Below are 20,748 nucleotides of genomic sequence, written 5' to 3' on the forward strand. Positions count from 1 at the left end.
AATTTCAGAAATCCTTGTAATGTAGTTTCTGAGAAAGATGGGACGAAAAATATTCATGGGACGGACGGACAGACTGACGGATGGACGGACAGAGGTTAAACAGATTACCCTACTTTTTTAAAGCAGGGGTATAATCATAAATTCTTGTTTAACAATGCAATCTGTTGATGCAATACACAAAATCATGGATTTAAAATTAACAATCTGTTGCATTTGTTCAACTGAAATAAACAAAATTGTGTATTCATATTACAAATGTATTAGCAGGATTATATACAGGAATTGATGAAGAAAGTATCAAAATGTCAGCTAAAGTACAAACAAGTTGATTTAATTGAAAATTATTCCTGGTGGTGAATTTTCATTGCTGATATGAACCTTTGATTTAAATTTCATAAATATCTAGCAAGAATTTTACATTTGAGAGCACTTACAATGCAATTTTCTATAGAACTTTCATTTCTAAGGGACATAATTCCAGTAAAAAAATTGATCAGAGCTGATTTTCAAAATTGTTCGAGACATTGTTGATATAAACCTTAAATTTAAATTTCATAACAATCCTTAGTACATGAAATGTAGGCTTGAGCGCGCTTACAACAAAATTTTCTGTGATTCATTTTTATTAGTGTTAGTCAAAATTTTTGTGGATTTCATGGGTATAGGCCTAGGTAAACCACGAATTTGAATGTTTAAGGAAGTTAAAAATTCTGTACGTTTGAATGCAGACTTTGTCAAAGCCAAGAAATCAAATATTCACAAAAATACAATTTTTCTTCAATCCATTAAAATTGGTCCCTATGAATATAAACGAATTCTCAGTAATAAATAATTTGAAGGGGCATAACTTCTTTAAAAATACTTGTTTGGAACTGATTTTCAAACTTATATGAGAAATTGCTGATATAAACATTTGATTAGAATTTCATAAAAATCTGGCATGAATTTTACATGTGAGAGTGCCTTCATGACTGAACTAGCAGACAGAGGGACACCTTGTATTGTTATGTCATCCGCAATGCTTCGTGCAGAGGACAATAAAGGTTTTACTATAAGTATCATAATAACTTAAAATTATTGATGATTAATATAACTAAGGTCAGTCAGATGAAGATATACACTTTACAATCATCCATACACTAAATAAAGCTGACTTATTGTTTATAATATCTGAGCAACAGACCTAGCCACTAAAATTGAACTTTGACAATTGAACCCTGCGATGTACACGTAACAATTGTTCCATGTATGATCAATAAGTAGTGGGTCAATTAGAGAACAGTCCTAACAAACAATTTTATACCATCTGCTGTTAAAATACTAGGAAAACAATTATTGATTGACTGTTGTTGTTATCATAGTTTACATATGCTCTTCCAACATTTTCCTGTATGTGGTTTTAACTCATGTACATATGTATTAAAAAACATTTATCCCGCAATTTTATACAAATTTATAATTCCCAGCTGTTGTTTCATTTTTTACAGAAATCAAACTATAAATGACCGAGACTTTGACCTTGTTTTCAATCTGACTTATCCCTTAATTGATAACAACAAAATAGTGGAAAGAAACTTTTTTCTGCATTTATGCATAACAATTCTCCAATCATATATCACGGTAGAAAGGAAGTTATGAAAGGAAATAGAAAACAGAAGGCTTCTTATATATTTTTATTGTGTTAGACAAAATCTGTTGTAAAAATGGTAACTGCAAAAAAGTGATCTGATTAGTGTCCTGTACCCCATCCCTTGCCCCCCGTTTCTACCAAGAATTAACAGTGTTTTTATCATAAATATATTATTTTAATTTGATAAGATTTGATCTGTGTTTTACATAGAAGCGTTCTCCACAAATATTTCATATACAGCATCCTGATAAATACAGACTTTGAAATACCATTTTGTTTCAAGAAATTATAGCATCACCATTTTTTAAGGGAAAAAAATCACATAGCATGACATTCCAGTAATAGCCCTGGAGCACTACATTCCAGTAATAGCCATGGAGCACCACATTTCAGTATAGCCCTGGAGCACCACATTTCAGTAATAGCTCTGGAGCATGACATTCCAGTAATAGCCCTGGAGCACTACATTCCAGTAATAGCCCTGGAGTAATAGCCCTGGAGCATCACATTCCAGTAATAGCCTTTGAGCACCACATTCCACACTGGAATAGCCCTGGAGCACAACATTCCAGTAATAGCCTAGGCCTGGAGCACCACATTTCAGTAATAGCCCTGGAGCACCACATTCCAGTAATAGCCCTGGAGCACCACATTCCAGTAATAGCCCTGGAGCACCACATTTCAGAAATAGCCCTGGAGCACCACATTCCAGTAATAGCCCTGGAGCACCACATTTCAGTAATAGCCCTGGAGCACCACATTCCAGTAATAGCCCTGGAGCATCAAATTTCAGTAATAGCCCTGGAGCATCACATTCCAGTAATAGACCTGGAGCACCACATTTCAGTAATAGCCCTGGAGCACCACATTCCAGTAATAGCCCTGGAGCACCACATTCCAGTAATAGCCCTGGAGCACTAGGATGGATGGTTTGCTGTTTAACATCCAGAGAGAAATTTACTTGCATATTCAGGGAGAGAACATGTTTACAGGATATGAATATGGACCCTGCTTTGTACTATATGTACTAAAACACACTGGTTACAGTCATCAACAAGACACATCACATTATTACATGTATAATTACTCCAAGCTGACCATTCTTTTGATCTTATTCCTAAATGCTACACGCTTAGTGTCAAATAACATTTTGCAGATCTGATCCCTGCCTGGGATCGCAACAACACTCTCCCCTTCGTAAGGCAAGCATGCTAAATGTATGATAAGATCATTTAGGGTTTTTTTGTGTTATAGGAGTTCACACATAAAAATTGCTTATTACTAATTCAATATTTGTTCTCTATTCATTTAAAATTTGGTTACTGGAGGTTACCTGTGGCAGATCATCCTTACAGACATCATTTGCAACCATTTCAAATCTGTCATCTTTGGTCAAATTTTTCTTATAGTTCCAAAGAAGCTGAAAAGAAATGTAAAATAAATTTAAGGAATATATATCTTTATGTATATGTGAACTTATCTAATGTATGTTACCATCCATGTCCCTTTCTTAAAAAAAAAGTTGTGTCTTCCAAGAAAGACTTGTGTCACCTGAGATCTCCATACATACCAATGTAAGCTGAAATAGCAATGCCCATGTTTTGGTCTGGAAAAAACCAAAAAATCAAATAAATAAAAAATTCAAGTAGCAGATGCACAATTTCCTGTCCTCTAGAATACTCAGTGCAAGTTTGGTTGAATTATGTCCAGCACTTTTAAAGGAGTTGATCTAAGTCCATGTTTTGGTATGGGAAATTCCAAAATCACAGATCAAAAATTAAAATAGCAGGTCATGACATCATGGCCAGTAGTGATCCCTCTGTTGTAGATAGTTTAATGCAGAATTAAATGTTTTATACTATTCTGGTTTATTATCACTTATGGCTCTACATCCTACAAACAACAATGTTTCCAATTACACAAGGTCAAGCTATCTTTACAATTTTAATGATATATTCATACTTAATTTATTGACCAGTCATTGAAAATGTGATCTATTTACAATGTTTCAGTTGGACTACATCACTGACAAACATGTATTAACCCCACCATGTTTCTTTATGTGCCTGTCCCAAGTCAGGATCCTGTAGTTGGTTGTCGTTAGTTAGTTCATGTCTGTCATATTTGTTTTTCATAAATTATTTTTTTATAAATTAGGCTGTTAGTTTTCTCAATTGAACTGTTTTATATTTTTCATGTCGGGGACTGTTATAGACAACTAAATAGTGTGGGTTTTTCTCATTGTTGAAGGCTGTACGATTGCCTATAATTGCTTACATCCACTTCATTTGAACTCTGGTGGGCAGTTGTCTCATTGGCAATGATACCACATTTCCTTATTTTTTTATTGAAGTTTCAACTAGCTTCCATCAACTGTGGGTACTTTATGTCTCTCCAGGACTAACACTATTTCAGAATCACAGGCAGAAATGTATATCTCTTTTTGTGGCTGAAATGGAGAAGTCACATGAAAAGGAAGTGCTAACACCATGAACTGGTTCAACTGTTTTTTTTTTTATTGTAATGACTTGTTTACAATGTACTAATATATCCATACATGTACTTAAATCTAACATGACTACATGTATTTTGCTTTTTTTATCCTTACATTTGTTTTCTTTTATTTTTCTCCCCTGATACATGAATCTTTCATTCTGTATCCAGGATGTGTACAGACTAATATACTGTGACAGTCTCAAATTAAAGGACAAGCTAACTGAAAACGTTATCAAGTAGTCTTTTTGTTATTTGTATTTACAACATTTAATTTGATGTCAACAATAAATTTCAGATATGACACATAATATATCAACATTAATAAAAGTTAAGGAAATGTAAGGGAAATTTTTTACTTGATTAATGATAGCTATAATTATCCTTGTACCAGGATTTGGTAGTTTTTTCTTTAGTATAACTTATTATATATATATTCCATTTGAATTTTTTTATATGTTTTGTATTTCATATTTGTAATTTACATTTTACATTGATGTAATTATTTTCTAGGCATTGCCTCATTTTTTGGGATGCCTTGTCTTTCAGGTCGTAGAGTTCGTAGAGTTGTTTTTATCAGTTCAGTAAACACACATGTCACATGTGCCATTTTTACTACAAAAATGTTAAGAATAGAACATAACAAAAAATCTCAATAGATGAAACATAGAGGCAGGCTCAATTCTGCAAGAACTTACTAATTAATGAATAAATGTAAATTCAGAAATTATTGGGAGGGTTTTATTAATGGGAATAATGCAAATATTTTAGTATTGCAATAATAAGAACTAGCATTCTGAAATCTGTTAAATATATATGTATGCAGATTTTTCTGAAATCGCAATAGTTAATCTCGCTTTTGTGTCCATTCTTGAAAAATCAAAATAATAAATGCATGCAACAATTTCTGAATTTACAGTATGCTTTTTTTTGGAATATGCATGAAAAAGAAATGTGGGTTATACATCAATGATTTGATTTAATTATTTATCATCCAGTGGCAAGTATTTCGTGCTGCATATGCAATGAGACAGCAACCTAAGACAAAGATAACAAACTTAAAGCTCTTTAAGAGCCTGTGTTGCTAACCTAGATATATGAGCATCTTTAACAATAATGGCCACTCTCCTCTTCAACACTTGTAGACTAGAATATAATTTTTTAGTTGATCATGTTCTACTGATAGTTTTTAATGTTTACAGTTTTTATCTTCTATAGTTTTTGCTAAACATGAAAAAAGAATAAAAATTGTCATTTAAGGGCAATAACTCCTAAAGGGAATAGTCAAAATTGTCATTTAAGGGCAATAACTCCTAAAGGGAACAGTAAAAATTGTCATTTAAGGGCAATAACTCCTAAAGGGAATCAACTAACAACTTCTGCTATTGACTTATTTATAGATCTAGTGGGCAGGGTCGAAAAATGATCATCAAACTGATATGTACTGGTTGTAATGCAACTTTATACAAAATATCAATGATCTATCACAAGTAGTTCCTATCAAATTAACTTAACTTAAGCAGAAAACTTAACATTGAAAATTGTTAATACAAAGTCACTGGATCATGACCAGCAGCCGGTTGTAAGAACGTGAAACATTAGCCTAATGAGTCATTAAGTCTTCATTAAGCCTTTATGATGCATTAGGCTAATGAAGACTTAATGACTCATTAGACTAATGACACATTCATACAACCGGCTGCAGGGGGCAGGGCCTCGAAATAGTCAGCAAACTGATATTTACTGATAGTAATGCAACTTCATATTAAAAATCAATGATCTATCACAAGTAGTTCCTATCAAATTAACTTAAGCAGAAAACTTAACATTGAAAATTGCTAATTAATTCAAAGTTGCTGGACCATGACCTAGGAGGCAGGTCCTCGAAACAGTTGTCACACTGATATGTACTGATAGTAATGCAACTTTATATTAATATATCAATGATCTATCACAAGTAGTTCCTATCAAACTAAATTAAGCAGAAAACTTAACAATTGTTGAATCCCTATGTCTAGCTTTCCCTGACTTTTGTTGCAGGCGAGACAAAAGTTGGTAAAATCATCTTTAAAGGGCAGTTATTTCAGTAAGGAGTGGACTAACAATTTCAACTATCTTTAATTGTAGTTCTTGTATTGTTGATTATTTTTGCTATTTATTTAAACTTTCTCTTTATTTTAAACTTTTATATACTAAGCATTTTAAGATATAAGGCAAAAATGAACAAAATGGTAAAATTCGTCATATTATGTCAAGGTACCGTAAATGAACTGTCACAGATTTTGGTAAAACTTTGTATACAACTTTGGCTTGTTGAACTTAATCTTTAGATGGAATAAATATTGCATTTATATCTTTTATTTACTGAAATATTACTTAATGATTTCTTTCAAAATAGGTAAATTATAAACATTTGTATAGAAAGAACATGAAATTGGACAAAAAGTTCTCAAATTTGTCTTAAAATCATCAAATCTCCAATTACTAATTCATAGATTTAAAAAAAAACCAATATTTTGTTGATACAGGGATTTCTGACAGACATCCACGACAGATGAAGGATGCCAAGTAATTGGATTTATAAGTTCACAATGGTCCATTGGGCCAGGTGAGCTAAAAAGGAATTCTTTTATAAATGATTTTGCCTTTAAATCAGAGCATATCAACATTGAGATTACTGAGTGCTTTTAAACTTCTGTACAATACTTCAAATATTGATAAATTATACCTACATTGTACCTTCAAAACTATCAAAAAAAATAAAACTTACATGTTGGCAATCTATAGATACTTCATCTGCAATCTGAAATAAACATATATAAAACATTAATAAAATGCATTGCAATCAACTATGTAATATGTATACATTGTTAGCCACTTTGCAATATTTATACATTGTAAGCCAATTTGTAATAGGTCAAGGTCAGATGAACCCTGCCAAACTGACATGTACACCTTATAATCATTTCATACACCAAATATAGTTGAATTATTCATTATAGTATATGAAACTGACAAAATTGTGAAACTTAACATCGACCAATGAACTATGAAATGAGGACAAGGTCAGATGAACCTGGCCAGTAAGACATGTACACCTTATAATCATTGATTCCATAACCAAATATGGTTGATCTATTGCTAATAGTATCTGATAATCTGACAAAACCACAAAAAGTTAACTCATCAATGAACCATGAAATAAAGGCTAAGGTCAGATAAAACCTGCTAGTTGGACATGAACACCTTAAGCTTACAATCATTCCATACACCAAATATAGTTGATCTATAGCTTATAATATCAAAACTACAAAAATCAACATAGTTCAATGAACCATGAAATAAAGGTCAAGGTCAGATGAAACCTGCCAGTCTGACATGTTTACCACAATCATTCCATACACCAAATAGTGTTAACCTATTGCTTATAATATATGAGATATGAGATACTGACTTGACAATGAAGACTAAACCTGTCAGATTACTGAAATGAGAAATGAGGTCGAGGTCAGGTAAACCCTGCCTGACAGTCATCTAAATCTTGCAAGGATTCCATATACCAAATATATTTATCCTATTACTCATAATAAGTGAGTATTTCACATTACAAAATAAAATAATCCACAGAATGCAGCTTGATATGACCACAGAGGTCAAATCCTGATCAGTTGGGGCAAGTATGGACATAACATTCAAGCTTATACAGCTCTGAATTTGGATTGTAATTAAATATTTGACACAGCATAGGTTTCTGACACAGAATAAATGTGGTCTAAGAACTTAAAAATTTTAAAGTGGACATTTACCTATTATGGTCCAATATCCAAAATCTATAAAATACATGGTTAGATTCACCATATCAAAAGTTTTATATTGGACCCTTTGGACACCAAAGACACCAAAATGTGCTGTTATTTGAAAAACATGTATATTTTAAAATATCAAAATGGTGAAATATAACAAAAGATGTTATTATTTCTTTTCAGAAACAAAAGTGCAAATGTTTTGGACAATTCTCAATTCAATGGAAATTCACACCACTGGGGATTTGACCGCCTTAATTAATGTCCCCAAGATTTAAGTTTGTGAATAGGATTTAAGAAGCCATACATTATTAAATTATCCTCTACATTGTCAAAAATAATCAGACATTAGGTGTTTAAATTTCTTTAAATCAACAAAATAAAATGAAATGAAAAGACCTAAAATAAAGAGAAGTCAAGGACTCATTATTATGTGAGTGACCATAATAAGTTCATTGTGCTAAGTTGAAAGTTAAATTAAATACTAGAAATGAATTATGTTTATATTATTTCAAAAGTTTAGGTATTACCATATAGACATCAATAATGCTATTCTCCTGTTTTATTTAGAATTAGGAAAATCTATCTGTATTAAACATATCAGAATAGATTTTTTTTCATGTATATTTTTTTTCTTAGTACCTGAATTACAAATACATGTTATTGAAAAATTGCTCAATTTTGTGAGAAATATCAATTTATAATTGGTATAGCTATCAAGCATTACACTGACCAGCTGCTGACCATTGGCGATGTCCTAATTTACAATTTTTATTTAACCTGGCAGCAAAGAAATACTGCTGGCAATTTTACTGGCACCTTTAATTACTGTAAATTCAGAAATTATTGTGTGCAATTATTATTGCGATTTTGTCATTTTAGACTTAAATGCGATTTTAATTTTTAAGATTTTGAGAAAAATCCTGTTTAGTTCATACAAAATATTTCAAAATGCGAGTTTAAATTATTGGGTTTACAACTCGGTCGCATTTGTCGCAATAATAAAAACCTCGCAATAATTTCTGAATTTACAGTAATTAACCTTTTCTGATGAAAACAATACACCGAAACATTTCATCATTTGCCCTGGTGTTTGATCAGTTTTCACCATGAGTCCCCAAAAAATATATGTTGGTTTCCTCCCTTCAGATGACCCTACAAATGTATGTTTGAAAATTGACCCTTCAATATTTCATTACTTTTCCAAAAATCTATTCATGAAATCGCATTTTGTGTTTTAAGACTAATAAACTGTTAACACAGAGATATGTCTCGCCTATTTGTTATTTTGATAATGCAAATGTTGAAATTAAAATAGCAATACTTTAACATGTAAGTTATGCAAATATTCAAAGTCAGTGAACCATGACTGAAGGTACAGGGCTAAACAATCTGCATGGAAATGAGATGTGCCAATGCTAATACAGCTGCCAGAGATATTGTTGTCTTTTTCAAAACTACCTCTACCGTTTTTTATTGGGAAAAATGCATATTTTTTATTGAAATTGGGAAATTTGTATATTTTATTCTAAACACATCTCCCATTTTTTGCTGACCTTTGCTGTCTTTTTTGCACTGTTTTTTTCATGTATATTTTGGTTGTCAGACATTTTCCTCAACCTGAAAGGTACTTTTCGGAGAGGGGAAAGAAATAGAAGCAATGATGGTACTTAATGCATTGAATACACATGTGTTACAAACACCATGATGATTTTGATCAGAAAACCAGATCTTAAAAGTGCTTTCTAATATCAAAATACATGAATACGATATTTACAAACATTGCTACCAATGCCATCACTGTTCGGGGGGAAATGTAAAACGTTTTGGGAGGAATTTTTAGCCATATTTTTTAATAATTGGGAATTTTCTGTAGGGGAAAAAGCCGAATTTCGGCTGTAATTTGAGGCAAACAATATCACTGACTGCAAACCAAATACCATTGACTTTTCATAAGTCGTTCCCTTTAAACAAACCTAAACACAAACATTAACTTGTAAACTATGTAAAAGTTTCAAAGTCAATGAACCATAATTTGGTGGTGGGGTTATAAAATCTCCATGGAAATGAAACTTGCAAATGCCAATACATTTGCATACCGAATATAATTGACTTAACATTAGTGGTTCATCTTAAACTGACCTAATCACAAACTAATACATTTAAACTAAGTAAAAGTTTCAAAGTCAATAGACCATGACTGAGGGGTAAGGACCAAATATTCTCCATGGAAATGAGATGTGCTAATGCTTATACAACTGCATACCGATTATCATTGACCTACCACTAGTGGTTTCTCATAAACTGACCTAATCACGAACTAATACATGAAAACTAAGCAAAGTTTCAAAGTCAATAGACCTTGACTGAGGGGGCGGGGCCAAAAAATCTCCATGGAAATGAGATGTGCCAATGCTAATAAAACTGCATACCAAATATCATTGACCTACCACTAGTGGTTCCCCATAAACTGACCTTATCACAAACTAATACATGTAAACTAAGCAAAGTTTCAAAATCAATAGACCTTGACTGAGGGGGCGGGGCCAAATAATCTCCATGGTAATGAGATGTGCCAATGCTAATACAACTGCAGACCAAATATCACTGACCTACCACTAGTGGTTCACCATGAACTCGACCCAATCACAAACTAATACATTGTTGACGCCGCTGCCGCCGGAAACAGCATACCTATGTCTCACTTTTTGACTCAGTCAAGGCGAGACAAAATTGCTAATAGAATTTATGCTAACTTAATAGACAACTAATAAATTGCCCAAAATTGAGTGAAAAAGTTGTCAAAACATTGCAAACTGCAAAAGTTTCATTGTTCATGCTTTAATAACTTGAGGTAAGTAGTGTATATTGGAATTGGAAAACATGTGATTTACCTAGGCCTGGATTCTGTTTATAAGAAAAAGAAAACGAAAAAATCAAACTTTCCCCTTATATACCTGTCTTTATGCCAGGAAAACAAACTTATGTCATGTGTACCAATATTTCTCTAATTCTTCGTCAATTTATCCCTTTCTGCACCCATTGTATAAAAAAAATTTAATCAACGTGTTGTTCGTTTGATCTTAGTTCTTCATTGGTTAAAATCCGATTATTTTCTCGCTTTCCTCTGAATTTCCTATTGTGACGGCATGAAAAAAGGCGACCATGCCTGATGACGTCACATAGAAAGAGCACATCTTCTTGCAGATCATTCAAAAAGAAGGAATAAATTTGCCTGCGTATTGTTTGAAAATCATTAGAGAAACAGATTCCACCACCAAATCTTGTGTAATACGATATTTATCCACTCTCGACAGTTAAAATTTAACTATTTAAAACGCTTGGCGAGCCTCGCATTTTAAATTTGAAAATTTAACTGTCTCGAGTGGATAAATATCGTATCACACTCAATGCAGTGGTAGAATCTATATATATTTGGTTTTTTTAACTTATGGAAAAGGCGTTTTGAATTGTTACATGTACTTATATTATCAATGAAGTATATACCACTGAACAGACTAATTTTTTTGTCCCCAGAAGAAATACAATAAACAGCTGCGCCATGAGCGCATGATACACCCGCCGCATTTTTTACGAATAAAGTTCAATAACTTCTCAATGTCATATCAGAAATTAACGGAAAACTAAAGGGAGGTTATCTTAATTGATATTAACCAGTCACCAAAGTTTAATGAAAAGTGCTCAAAGCTCTTTAAAGGTATTGTCCGAAAACTAGAAAATCACCCCTTTTTTATGAATAAAATCCCATAACTCGGAAGTGTAAAATTTAAAATTTATAAAAATTGAAAGGGAGCCTACATCAATAGATATAAACAATTCTCCAAAGTTTCATGAAAACTGCTGAAAGTATTTTTGAGTTATTATCTGAAACTGGAAAATCACCCTTTTTTTTAAGGAATAAAACTCCACAACTCGGAAACATAAAATCTAAATTTTATAAAAAACGAAAGGGAGCTCACATCAATAGATATGAACAATTCAGTGACGTTTTTGAGTTAATGTCCGACATGTTGACGACGGACGGACAGAGGGAAACAGTATACCATAATAAGTCCCGTAAACGGGTGTATAAAAATACCAATTTGAAGCCCAGCCCAAACACCATCTGACCCCTGAGTTCGGTATATACATAAATTCCAGTGATCTAGAAAACTGGCGGTCTTTGTTGGTTCTGATAATCAAAAACCAGGTAGGTCCGCATATATTTAGTGAAGTGGTATTCCTGCTGTCCAGCTTAAAGTTTGTGGTGGCTATACTCTTATTTTAATTTAGTACAGCTCCTGATTCAGTCAGTTGGCATACAGTGATATTAAAGGGAAAATGTTTTCATTTTCAGGAATATGTGTTCCATAACCATGATAACACTTACCATGCATACACAGCCATTATCGTGAAAATAAAAACTCTATTTTACATCACTGTAAACCCATCCCTGATTTGAAGAAAAGACAACTTTTAATATTTTGGATATTTTCCCATACATTTCCAATGTCACAATGTGTTAAAACGTCACAGTAAGTGTTGATTGTTCAATGATGTCATTTACACAGACTGACGTTCAATCAACCAGTGCAGCATTAAAGTCATATGAAACGAGTTTCTTGAAATTTTAATGTTATTGAAATTATTGAACCAATGCATGCATATACTAAACTAAGTCTTGCATGCACCTTTTTTTTATATTTATTACACATATATAACGTATAATCAACAAATAATATTTCATTCAGTGGTTGTTGATCGCAAGTTTATTAACTTTCGAGTTTGTTGCTGAAGTTTACTGGATCGTGTCATTGATAAACAATAAAAACAGAGCGCGTGAATGGCGTGAGGGATAAGGGAATTGGGAGAGCCATGACATTTGTTTTCATATTTTCCATGTGTTCCCATTTGTTAATTAAACTATTCCTTAACAGTTGTTACATGATTCTTGTATTAAATTTGTTCTTTAAGAATCTGTTCTTTCTATTTACCTTCAAGAGCATGTGTGTTTACATTTTTTCATAACGGTTTCCCCCTCACACTTGCGCTGTGCAGTGGCCAAAGTTATAACGAGAGACCTCGTAGTTAAGGTCACTGCATACGGGAAAATATCAGCGAATTAGTGTCTGGGAAGTCAATGATTCAATATAGGTACATTTATAAAGATTTTGATAATATAAAGGATTTTCTTTAAAAAAAAAAGTTCACATTCACTTCCGTTAGAGTAAAACTTAGCCATTCAACATGTTCAAGTATATAAAACATGTTTAACATTTTTTTTTAATTTGAAGTTTCATATGACTTAAACTTATTCATAAAAAGGGAATTAGAAATTAGGTATACAACATATCGCTATTTGTCTTCAATTACCGAAGTTGAACATCACAAAGGTTCCCTTAATGATGTCACAATAGAAAATTTCTGACCTCACAAAAGAAAAGTGATAGTTGTATGAAGTATAAAATAGTTCCAAGTGTTGCAGACCCTCATGTCAAGTGTTGCAGATTCCCAAATAGCAATAAGGTCTATTATAACCATAAACTGGGAACAGTATATCTAACTGAAAATGAATCTGATAGGCTTTTCAGTATAAAATTGATAAAATTCCGAACTTTACAAGACCTTGCAAGATTTTTGGATTTTGGAAGCGTCTGACTGAAAAACTTTCGACTGCTCAATGAATTAACCATATAATTCCAAATGTTCATCAAATACAATAAATTGGTAAGTTTTATCGTAAAGTTAAAAGTAGATATATTTTGTCATATAAAATGATGAATATTAGTGTGATTTATTTGAAGTGTTTTATAATGGTTTGTGAAATTCGCGGTTACTGGGAATGCCATCAGCTCCATTTTTTTATTACCCCGTTTCCATTTTGTACCCTTCTGCATACAGTCAGGGATATAACTCTATAGGGTTATTACAGAAAAATAACATACATTTGTTATTGTGGACTCAAAAATCAAAGAACTGTGATAACATATGTATGTTACATGTTTCAAAGGGACAATATACATCACTAGTTTAGTTAAAATGCATACAAGTTCTATTGATATTACTATTGTCTTTATGTATACTTAACTATAGAAAGATATAACAGTTCATAGTTCGCCAATTTTGCATAGTACACCTATATGTTATTACAGAAAAAATATGCCTGTAATAACTAAAGGGTGTTATCACAGCTTCTCTATATCATTCCAAAGCATTTTCTCAGACATACATCATGCTTTATTACAATTTTTTTTAATTTATTGTAAGAAATAATGATCAGAGCATGTAATGAGGTTCTGCGCAAGCTTCCCAGTAATTCCCAAGTGTCTCATATTGTAGGTTATATTCCTTTAATAACTAAGCTATGTTATTACAGCTAATTTTATCCCTTAAAAGCCTCGTCTCATTGATTTACCATGGTTAATCAACATGGTTAATCAAAAATGTATTAATATAATTAAAGAATTAATTATCAAGGCTATGCATTTAGTTTCTGCGCAAAGTCTCAAGAGTTCCCTAGAGCCCATTATTATTTAAAATATTTTTGATTTATTTTACAAATAACAAACATATGTTATTGCAGATTTAGAAAATTAAAGGAATAAAGAGTAGACTACTCATGAAAGTATCTGTAATAACACACGCAAGTTATTTTCTGTAATAACCCTATAGAGTTATATCTCAGACTGGCATACCTGCCAACATTTCAAAATTCAAAATGCCCATGGGGGTTTTATGTGCAAGATGGCTCTATTACAGAGTTCTCCCCATGCGGTATTCGGCACTATTGTATTTCAGTGATGTGCTATTGGGCAGACAGTAGCGATATCCAATCAAATATTAGCTCTATTGTTTTTCAATTTTCAAATTTCCAGTGTTTATCTGTATAATTACGATCACATGATCATTTGGTTGATTTGTCAAGAGATCGTTTATTCATCAAACGAAGCCAAATATCGGAGGGGCCAGTTCAATGAAAAGAAAAAAATGGCGCCATTGGCAGAACTGTTACTGTCAAAAAGACCTATTTCTTTCTGGAGTTTTTCACTTTTAAGAATAAAAAGATGCACAAACTTCATTAAAGGGATGGATAGTGCTCAATAAAACATTCCATACGACCATAGCTGTCAACTGACCTGCATTCTGCGGGTTACACCCGAGAATTTCCTCCTTCACATGGGATTTTTTAAATACCCGCCGGACATTCAAATAACCCGGGATGTCAAAACATGACCTGTTTTCACCCGTATTTCTGACCGGTATTTAGAAGTAAAATATACATTTGGTTTTCTCTGCGTTTTTCCTTTGAAAAGGTAAACAATTGAAATTAGAATTTGCTTATTTACAGCTATTAAAACATTTCATTTGATTGAAAAGTAACAATTCATAGATTGTTTGTTAATGGTACCCCAGAAAGTTGAAGCCAGTCAAGCTTGACATACAATTTTATGTCCTGATTAAAAGATTTGCCGTTTGCAAATATCAAATATCCTGTAAAAATCATTTTAAAACAATTTGAACCTTTTAATACATTTCTGTTGGAGAGAATTATGTTGTTATCACTTAAATGTAAAAGCTTTAAATCAAAATGAAATCCATATGCTCTAGATATTACACTGAAAGGAAACACATTTTCTTTCTATTTATCTTCCTCTTGTGTATAGCACATTAGCTATGATTGATTTCTTATTTCTCAATACTAAAATTGGACCGAAAAAGTTTGTACGCATTATGACCTGACATTTTCTTCTTCAATGCAGGTCATGACCTGCATTTTCAGTTTCAGAGGTTGACAGGTATGTCATTCCCAAAATATTTAATTAAAGTTATACCCTTTCATTTTAATTTTTAAAGCATAATAATAAAAATAAAACTTATTTTCATTTCTGTTAATGCATACTGTAAATTCAGAAATTATTGCGTGCATTTATTATTGCGATTTTGTCATTTTAGACTAAAATGCGATTTTAATTTTTGCCATATTGAGAAAAATCCTGTTTAATTCATACATGTATAAAAAAATTTCAAAATGCGAGTTTAAATTATTGCAATTATAACCCTGTCGCATTTTTCGCAATAATAAAAACATCGCAATAATTTCTGAATTTACAGTATGTAAAAAAAATGTAGGTCTTTGTCTATTTAATATAATATAACCAATATGGCAGTTATAAATAAATGTAACATCACAACGCAAATGCAAAAGGTCAATCAATCTAATATAGTGCAGTTAACACAGGGCTATCTAAAAATCCTGGGGAGAACACTGTTATAGTCCTACAAAACCTTCAATGGGGCCTTCAAATGTAGTCTAATGTTGATTTTTTGCTTCTTCCTACTTTTGCAATCCTAGAGCCATTGTAAAATTAATTGTTTTGTTTTAAATTGTGGACAAAATTGTTCTTTCAAAATTTCCATTTAGCTTTCAGGGGGGAAATCCCCCACAAATAGTGACAGTTGGCAGGTATGCTTCTGTGATTTTTTTTATTACCCTGTTTGCATTCTGTACCCTTCTGTGATGAAATGAATGGGATTATGACCAAATTGAAGTGACAGATTACAAGTAAGATACACTGGCGTCACTTATTACTTAGTTTGAATGACATTTTATCATGTTTATTGATATAGACATTATGAGGGTATGAATGCCTTTTACGGTCATTTTCGGCTACCATTAGCATCAAATTAGTTAAATTTATACCGTGATTTGTCAAAATATCCTTATCGTGATTCATCAGAAGTCTCAAATAATTATCGATTCTGTTATTTTTGGAAGAAAATTAACGTGATTTGTCAAAATCAGTCGTTTTTTTTATCGTCTAAAAGAAAGTGTACATTTTATCGTCATGCACCAAAAATTATCGTTATTCGTCATAAAAGTACCCCATTACAACCCTCCCTTATCGCTATTAGGAAATCTGCGCCTCTTGAACTATTGACATCATACAACAATCACTATTTCATTGTAGGGTCAAATGTTTTCTAATATGACGTCAAAATTTTACTGGAACCTTTGTGATGTCCAGTAATGACGGACAAACAGCGATAAGGTGTATTATCAGAGATTATTAAGATAATAGCGAGTACGTGTTTTACACATGTCAGTTTCCGTACTGTCATTCATGTTAATTTATTAACCATGACGAGACAATTAAAATCGGCTATAGTTAGGAAGTGTCATGTCCCATCAATATGTATGTTTCTGCCATAAATGGCTATAATACCCAATCATGAGGAATTTCAATAACATGTTGAACTCATACACTTTATCGCTATTTGTCCGCCATTACTGGACATCACAAAAGTTCCTGTATAATTTTGACATCATAATAGAAAATATCTGATGCCACAATGGAAAAGTGATTGTTGTATGACATCAAAAGTTCAAGCGGGACAGATTTCCAAATAGCGATAAGGTGTATTGTGTAATTATTGTCATTGACATTGCGCGAAAGTGTATGGAACACATGAACAGATCATTGTCAGATGATCCCAGGCAGCATTTGTCATATTAAAAATAAAAGTGTGATATCCACTGTGTAGTTGGCAACTATGTCTATGATCATGTACCTTTTCATCACTTTGTAGACAGTCAATGACTTCGAAGTTGTTATCAGCTATTTTGGGGTTGCAGAATTTCTTGATGTCCTCTCTACACTGTAGTTGTTCCGACAGTTTGAACTGTGGAAAATGTTTTGGTCTTCCTTTAGGTAACTGGCCTTCCTGCACCTTTCCAGATCCTAAAGGTCTCTGTTGTCTCAAAAGTTCTTGATTCACTCCAACCTGGTGAACACCAGGAGCATCCTTGTCGGTACCTAATTGTGCACCATGGTGCTCTAGTATGGGTTTGAATTTGGGGTTGACTCGTTCGCCATTCTGTGCATGATTTCCGTGTAGGTTGTCATGATCCTGACAAAAGACAGGGACAATGAAAACACTTAATAATAAAAACAGAAGTACACGTCGACTTGTGGTCTCCATTTTGACCAAATCACTACTACTAAATATCATTGCACACTATTTACCTGCCTGTCAATTTCTTTGCGGCCGTGTTAGAAAAATGTATTGGAAAAAGATCAACAGTTATTATTTGATTATGAAAGTTGCTATACTATTTTATTGGAAAGTGGTAACTCAACATCTCAATAGTACAATCACTAGGGAATCTATTGTGGTGTAAACGTTTCCGTTTTGAAGACTGGTTTCCTTTTGAAAGATCCGAGTTTCCTATCGACATAATTTCCAGTATAAAAACAATGCAACTGTTAGCTTTTTAAAAAGCTTGTCTGGCGTTTGCGTTCATAGAAGGTATGGAAAGTTTAGGACTTCAGAATATAACATAAACGGTACCAAAATGTCTGTCAGTGAATCTCGTAACCAAAAAATCCAATTACTTTATATCAGTTACTATTTTGACCATTTACTAACAAACCCGGTAATAAGTCTAATTCGCTAGGTCACATTCGCATTAGTGGCAAGGTTCCTTAGTGGCAAGGTTCCAGTGCAAAAAATAGTTGACATGCATTTTGTAGCCTGACACACGGACACAACGATAAATTATAAATATTGAATATACTAATTCAGTTTAAAGGCTTAAATTAATCAGGGGTGAAACTTAACTTTGTAAGGCCAGTAGCCAGCTGGGCTACTAGACTTGAAAATCAGTTAGCCCAGACAAAAAGTTAGTAGTCCACTTTATTTCACTATGAGTATCACCGGTGAAGCCCGCGAAGCGGGCTGAAGTTGCTAGGGGGGTTTGGGGGCATGCCCCCCCAAGAAAATTTTGAAATTTTAGACTCAAAACCCTGCATTCTGAGCATTCCTGGAGGTGATTTAGATGCTTGGGAAAATGTAAATTTTGTCTTATTTTTGTTGTTGACTTCAATCAAATTTAATAAAAAAAAAAAATCATTTACAAAACGGGAATCTTCATACCCTGTGTACCAGTTTTTTTTAAAAATATCTTTTTAAGACAACTAAAGAATTCTCTGTCCTTAAATACATCTAGAAGATAGATGAAATATTTAATTTTATTTTTTTAATAATCTAATTTATAGATATCTGGATCGATTTATTTTGCGTAACTACGTACATATGTTAACAAATGACCCCCCTTTTTTCTCAAAAGACTTGTACACGTATTTCAAAAGCATTGTCATAAAATTGATATCCCCTCTGATTTTCTCTTTTTTGTAAACTGTTCAGTAAGTAGGAAACTAAAATCATTTTGAACTAATGTTATTTATTTGTGGTCGACAATATTCTACTTTCGTTTTTGACCTTCATTCTCTGGACACCACGTGGGCTTTGAAAAGGGAACAACAAAAGGTACTTTTTTCCAGATTCTTAACAACATTATATATTATACGTTCTTTTATTTGACTGATATTATTTCATAACATGCTATTGTCATCTTCTCTGAATTTCTTCGCTTTCTTGAAGCCAAAACCAAACAGGGTATTTGATCGCTTCATATTGTAAATGACCATCGGAACGTCTCTCTTGTTATCCTTGCAAACATACGATACTTTCCGGACTTTAATTAGACGACCAATCAGTGACCTGAATTAACGTGAACTATATTTAGTCAAAAGTAAACACTGATTTTACATCCTTGTTTATCGCGACTTTGCGACAATACGACTCTCGACACTTGCCTGTATACATTTTAAAAAGATTTTTTTTTCTTTTTGAATTTATATTTTTGTCAGTGAAGTATCCGACACTTGGAGCCACGGTAAACAGCGGATTTCCGTCTGTTGAGTACTTTGTTTTCAATTCGCCACCTGGGCTACCACAACTGAATAAAAAGATCGCCCAGGTCAATTTCTGGTCGCCATGGGCGACTGGGCGACCGTTAAGTTTTTTCCCTGTTAATACAAAAGAGGGGCGAAAGAAACCAGAGGGACAGTCAAACTCATAGATCGAAAATAAACTGACAACGCCATGGCTAAAAAATAAAAAGACAAACAGGCAAATAATAGTATACAAGACACAACATAGAAAACTAAAGACTAAGCAACACGAACCCCACCAAAAACTGGGGGTGATCTCAGGTGCTCCGGGAGGTTAAGCAGATCCTGCTCCACATGTGGCACCCATCGTGTTGCTCATGTTATTACAAATCCGGTAAATAGTCTAATTCGGTAGGTCATATTCGTGGTGAAAAAGGAAGTGGATTGTAATTACGACATAAGGAACATATCCGATATCATCTGTGAAACGGTTATTCCATAACGGTCAACCAACTCGTGATGGCGTCCGTAAAATTTACGAAGGGATGATTTCAACTTCACCATTTGGAACTCTTGGTTTAATAGCTTCCTTGTGAGCAGCAACCCTCTATCAAGGAAATCATGATAAGAAATACAAGCCCGGAAATATCGTATCAATTGGGAGATATATACTCCGTATGCAGGCGCTGCTGGAATGTTGCTACATAGAAATGGAAAGTTCACAATTGTGAAGCTGAAATCATCTCTTTTGTCGTAAAGTTTTGTTTTCAACCGACCCTCATTGTCAATTTCTAGATGTATGTCAAGATATGAGGCAGACTTTACTGTATCTGTTGTATCCTTTATCTCATCTTTATGTGATAGATGCATTCAACATAGTCACCAAATTTTGAATTATTTAGTGAGAGAACATTATCTATATAGCGGAAAGTAAAGTTAAAGGATATTGCTTACTTCTTATCTTTCTTCCTAAGAAGTTCCTGTATGAAGTCAGCCTCATAATAATAAAGAAACAAGTCGGCAAGAAGAGGTGCACAATTGGTTCCCATTGGAATGCCGACAGTCTGTTGAAAAACACGTCCTCCAA

At 33.1% G+C, this 20,748-nt stretch overlaps 1 protein-coding gene across 3 annotated transcripts in view; it reads right to left on the reverse strand.

Moving 5' to 3' along the window:
- LOC127700868 (Golgi apparatus protein 1-like) overlaps positions 1-17,912 on the reverse strand; it is a 61,406-nt gene extending 43,494 nt beyond the window's left edge. For all 3 annotated transcript variants that reach the window (XM_052204566.1, XM_052204565.1, XM_052204567.1), the window contains exons 1-3: positions 17,497-17,912; positions 6,894-6,926; positions 2,964-3,050 (exon numbers count right to left, since the gene is read on the reverse strand). In XM_052204566.1, coding sequence (XP_052060526.1) covers positions 2,964-3,050; positions 6,894-6,926; positions 17,497-17,907 — 531 coding nt within the window. In that variant the 5' untranslated portion in view covers positions 17,908-17,912. The remainder of the gene's footprint in view (positions 1-2,963; positions 3,051-6,893; positions 6,927-17,496) is intronic.
- Between the last annotated feature and the right edge of the window lie 2,836 nt (positions 17,913-20,748).

This window comes from Mytilus californianus, unplaced genomic scaffold, assembly GCF_021869535.1.
Source record: "Mytilus californianus isolate M0D057914Y unplaced genomic scaffold, xbMytCali1.0.p SCAF_5, whole genome shotgun sequence".
NCBI classification, from domain to species: domain Eukaryota; kingdom Metazoa; phylum Mollusca; class Bivalvia; order Mytilida; family Mytilidae; genus Mytilus; species Mytilus californianus.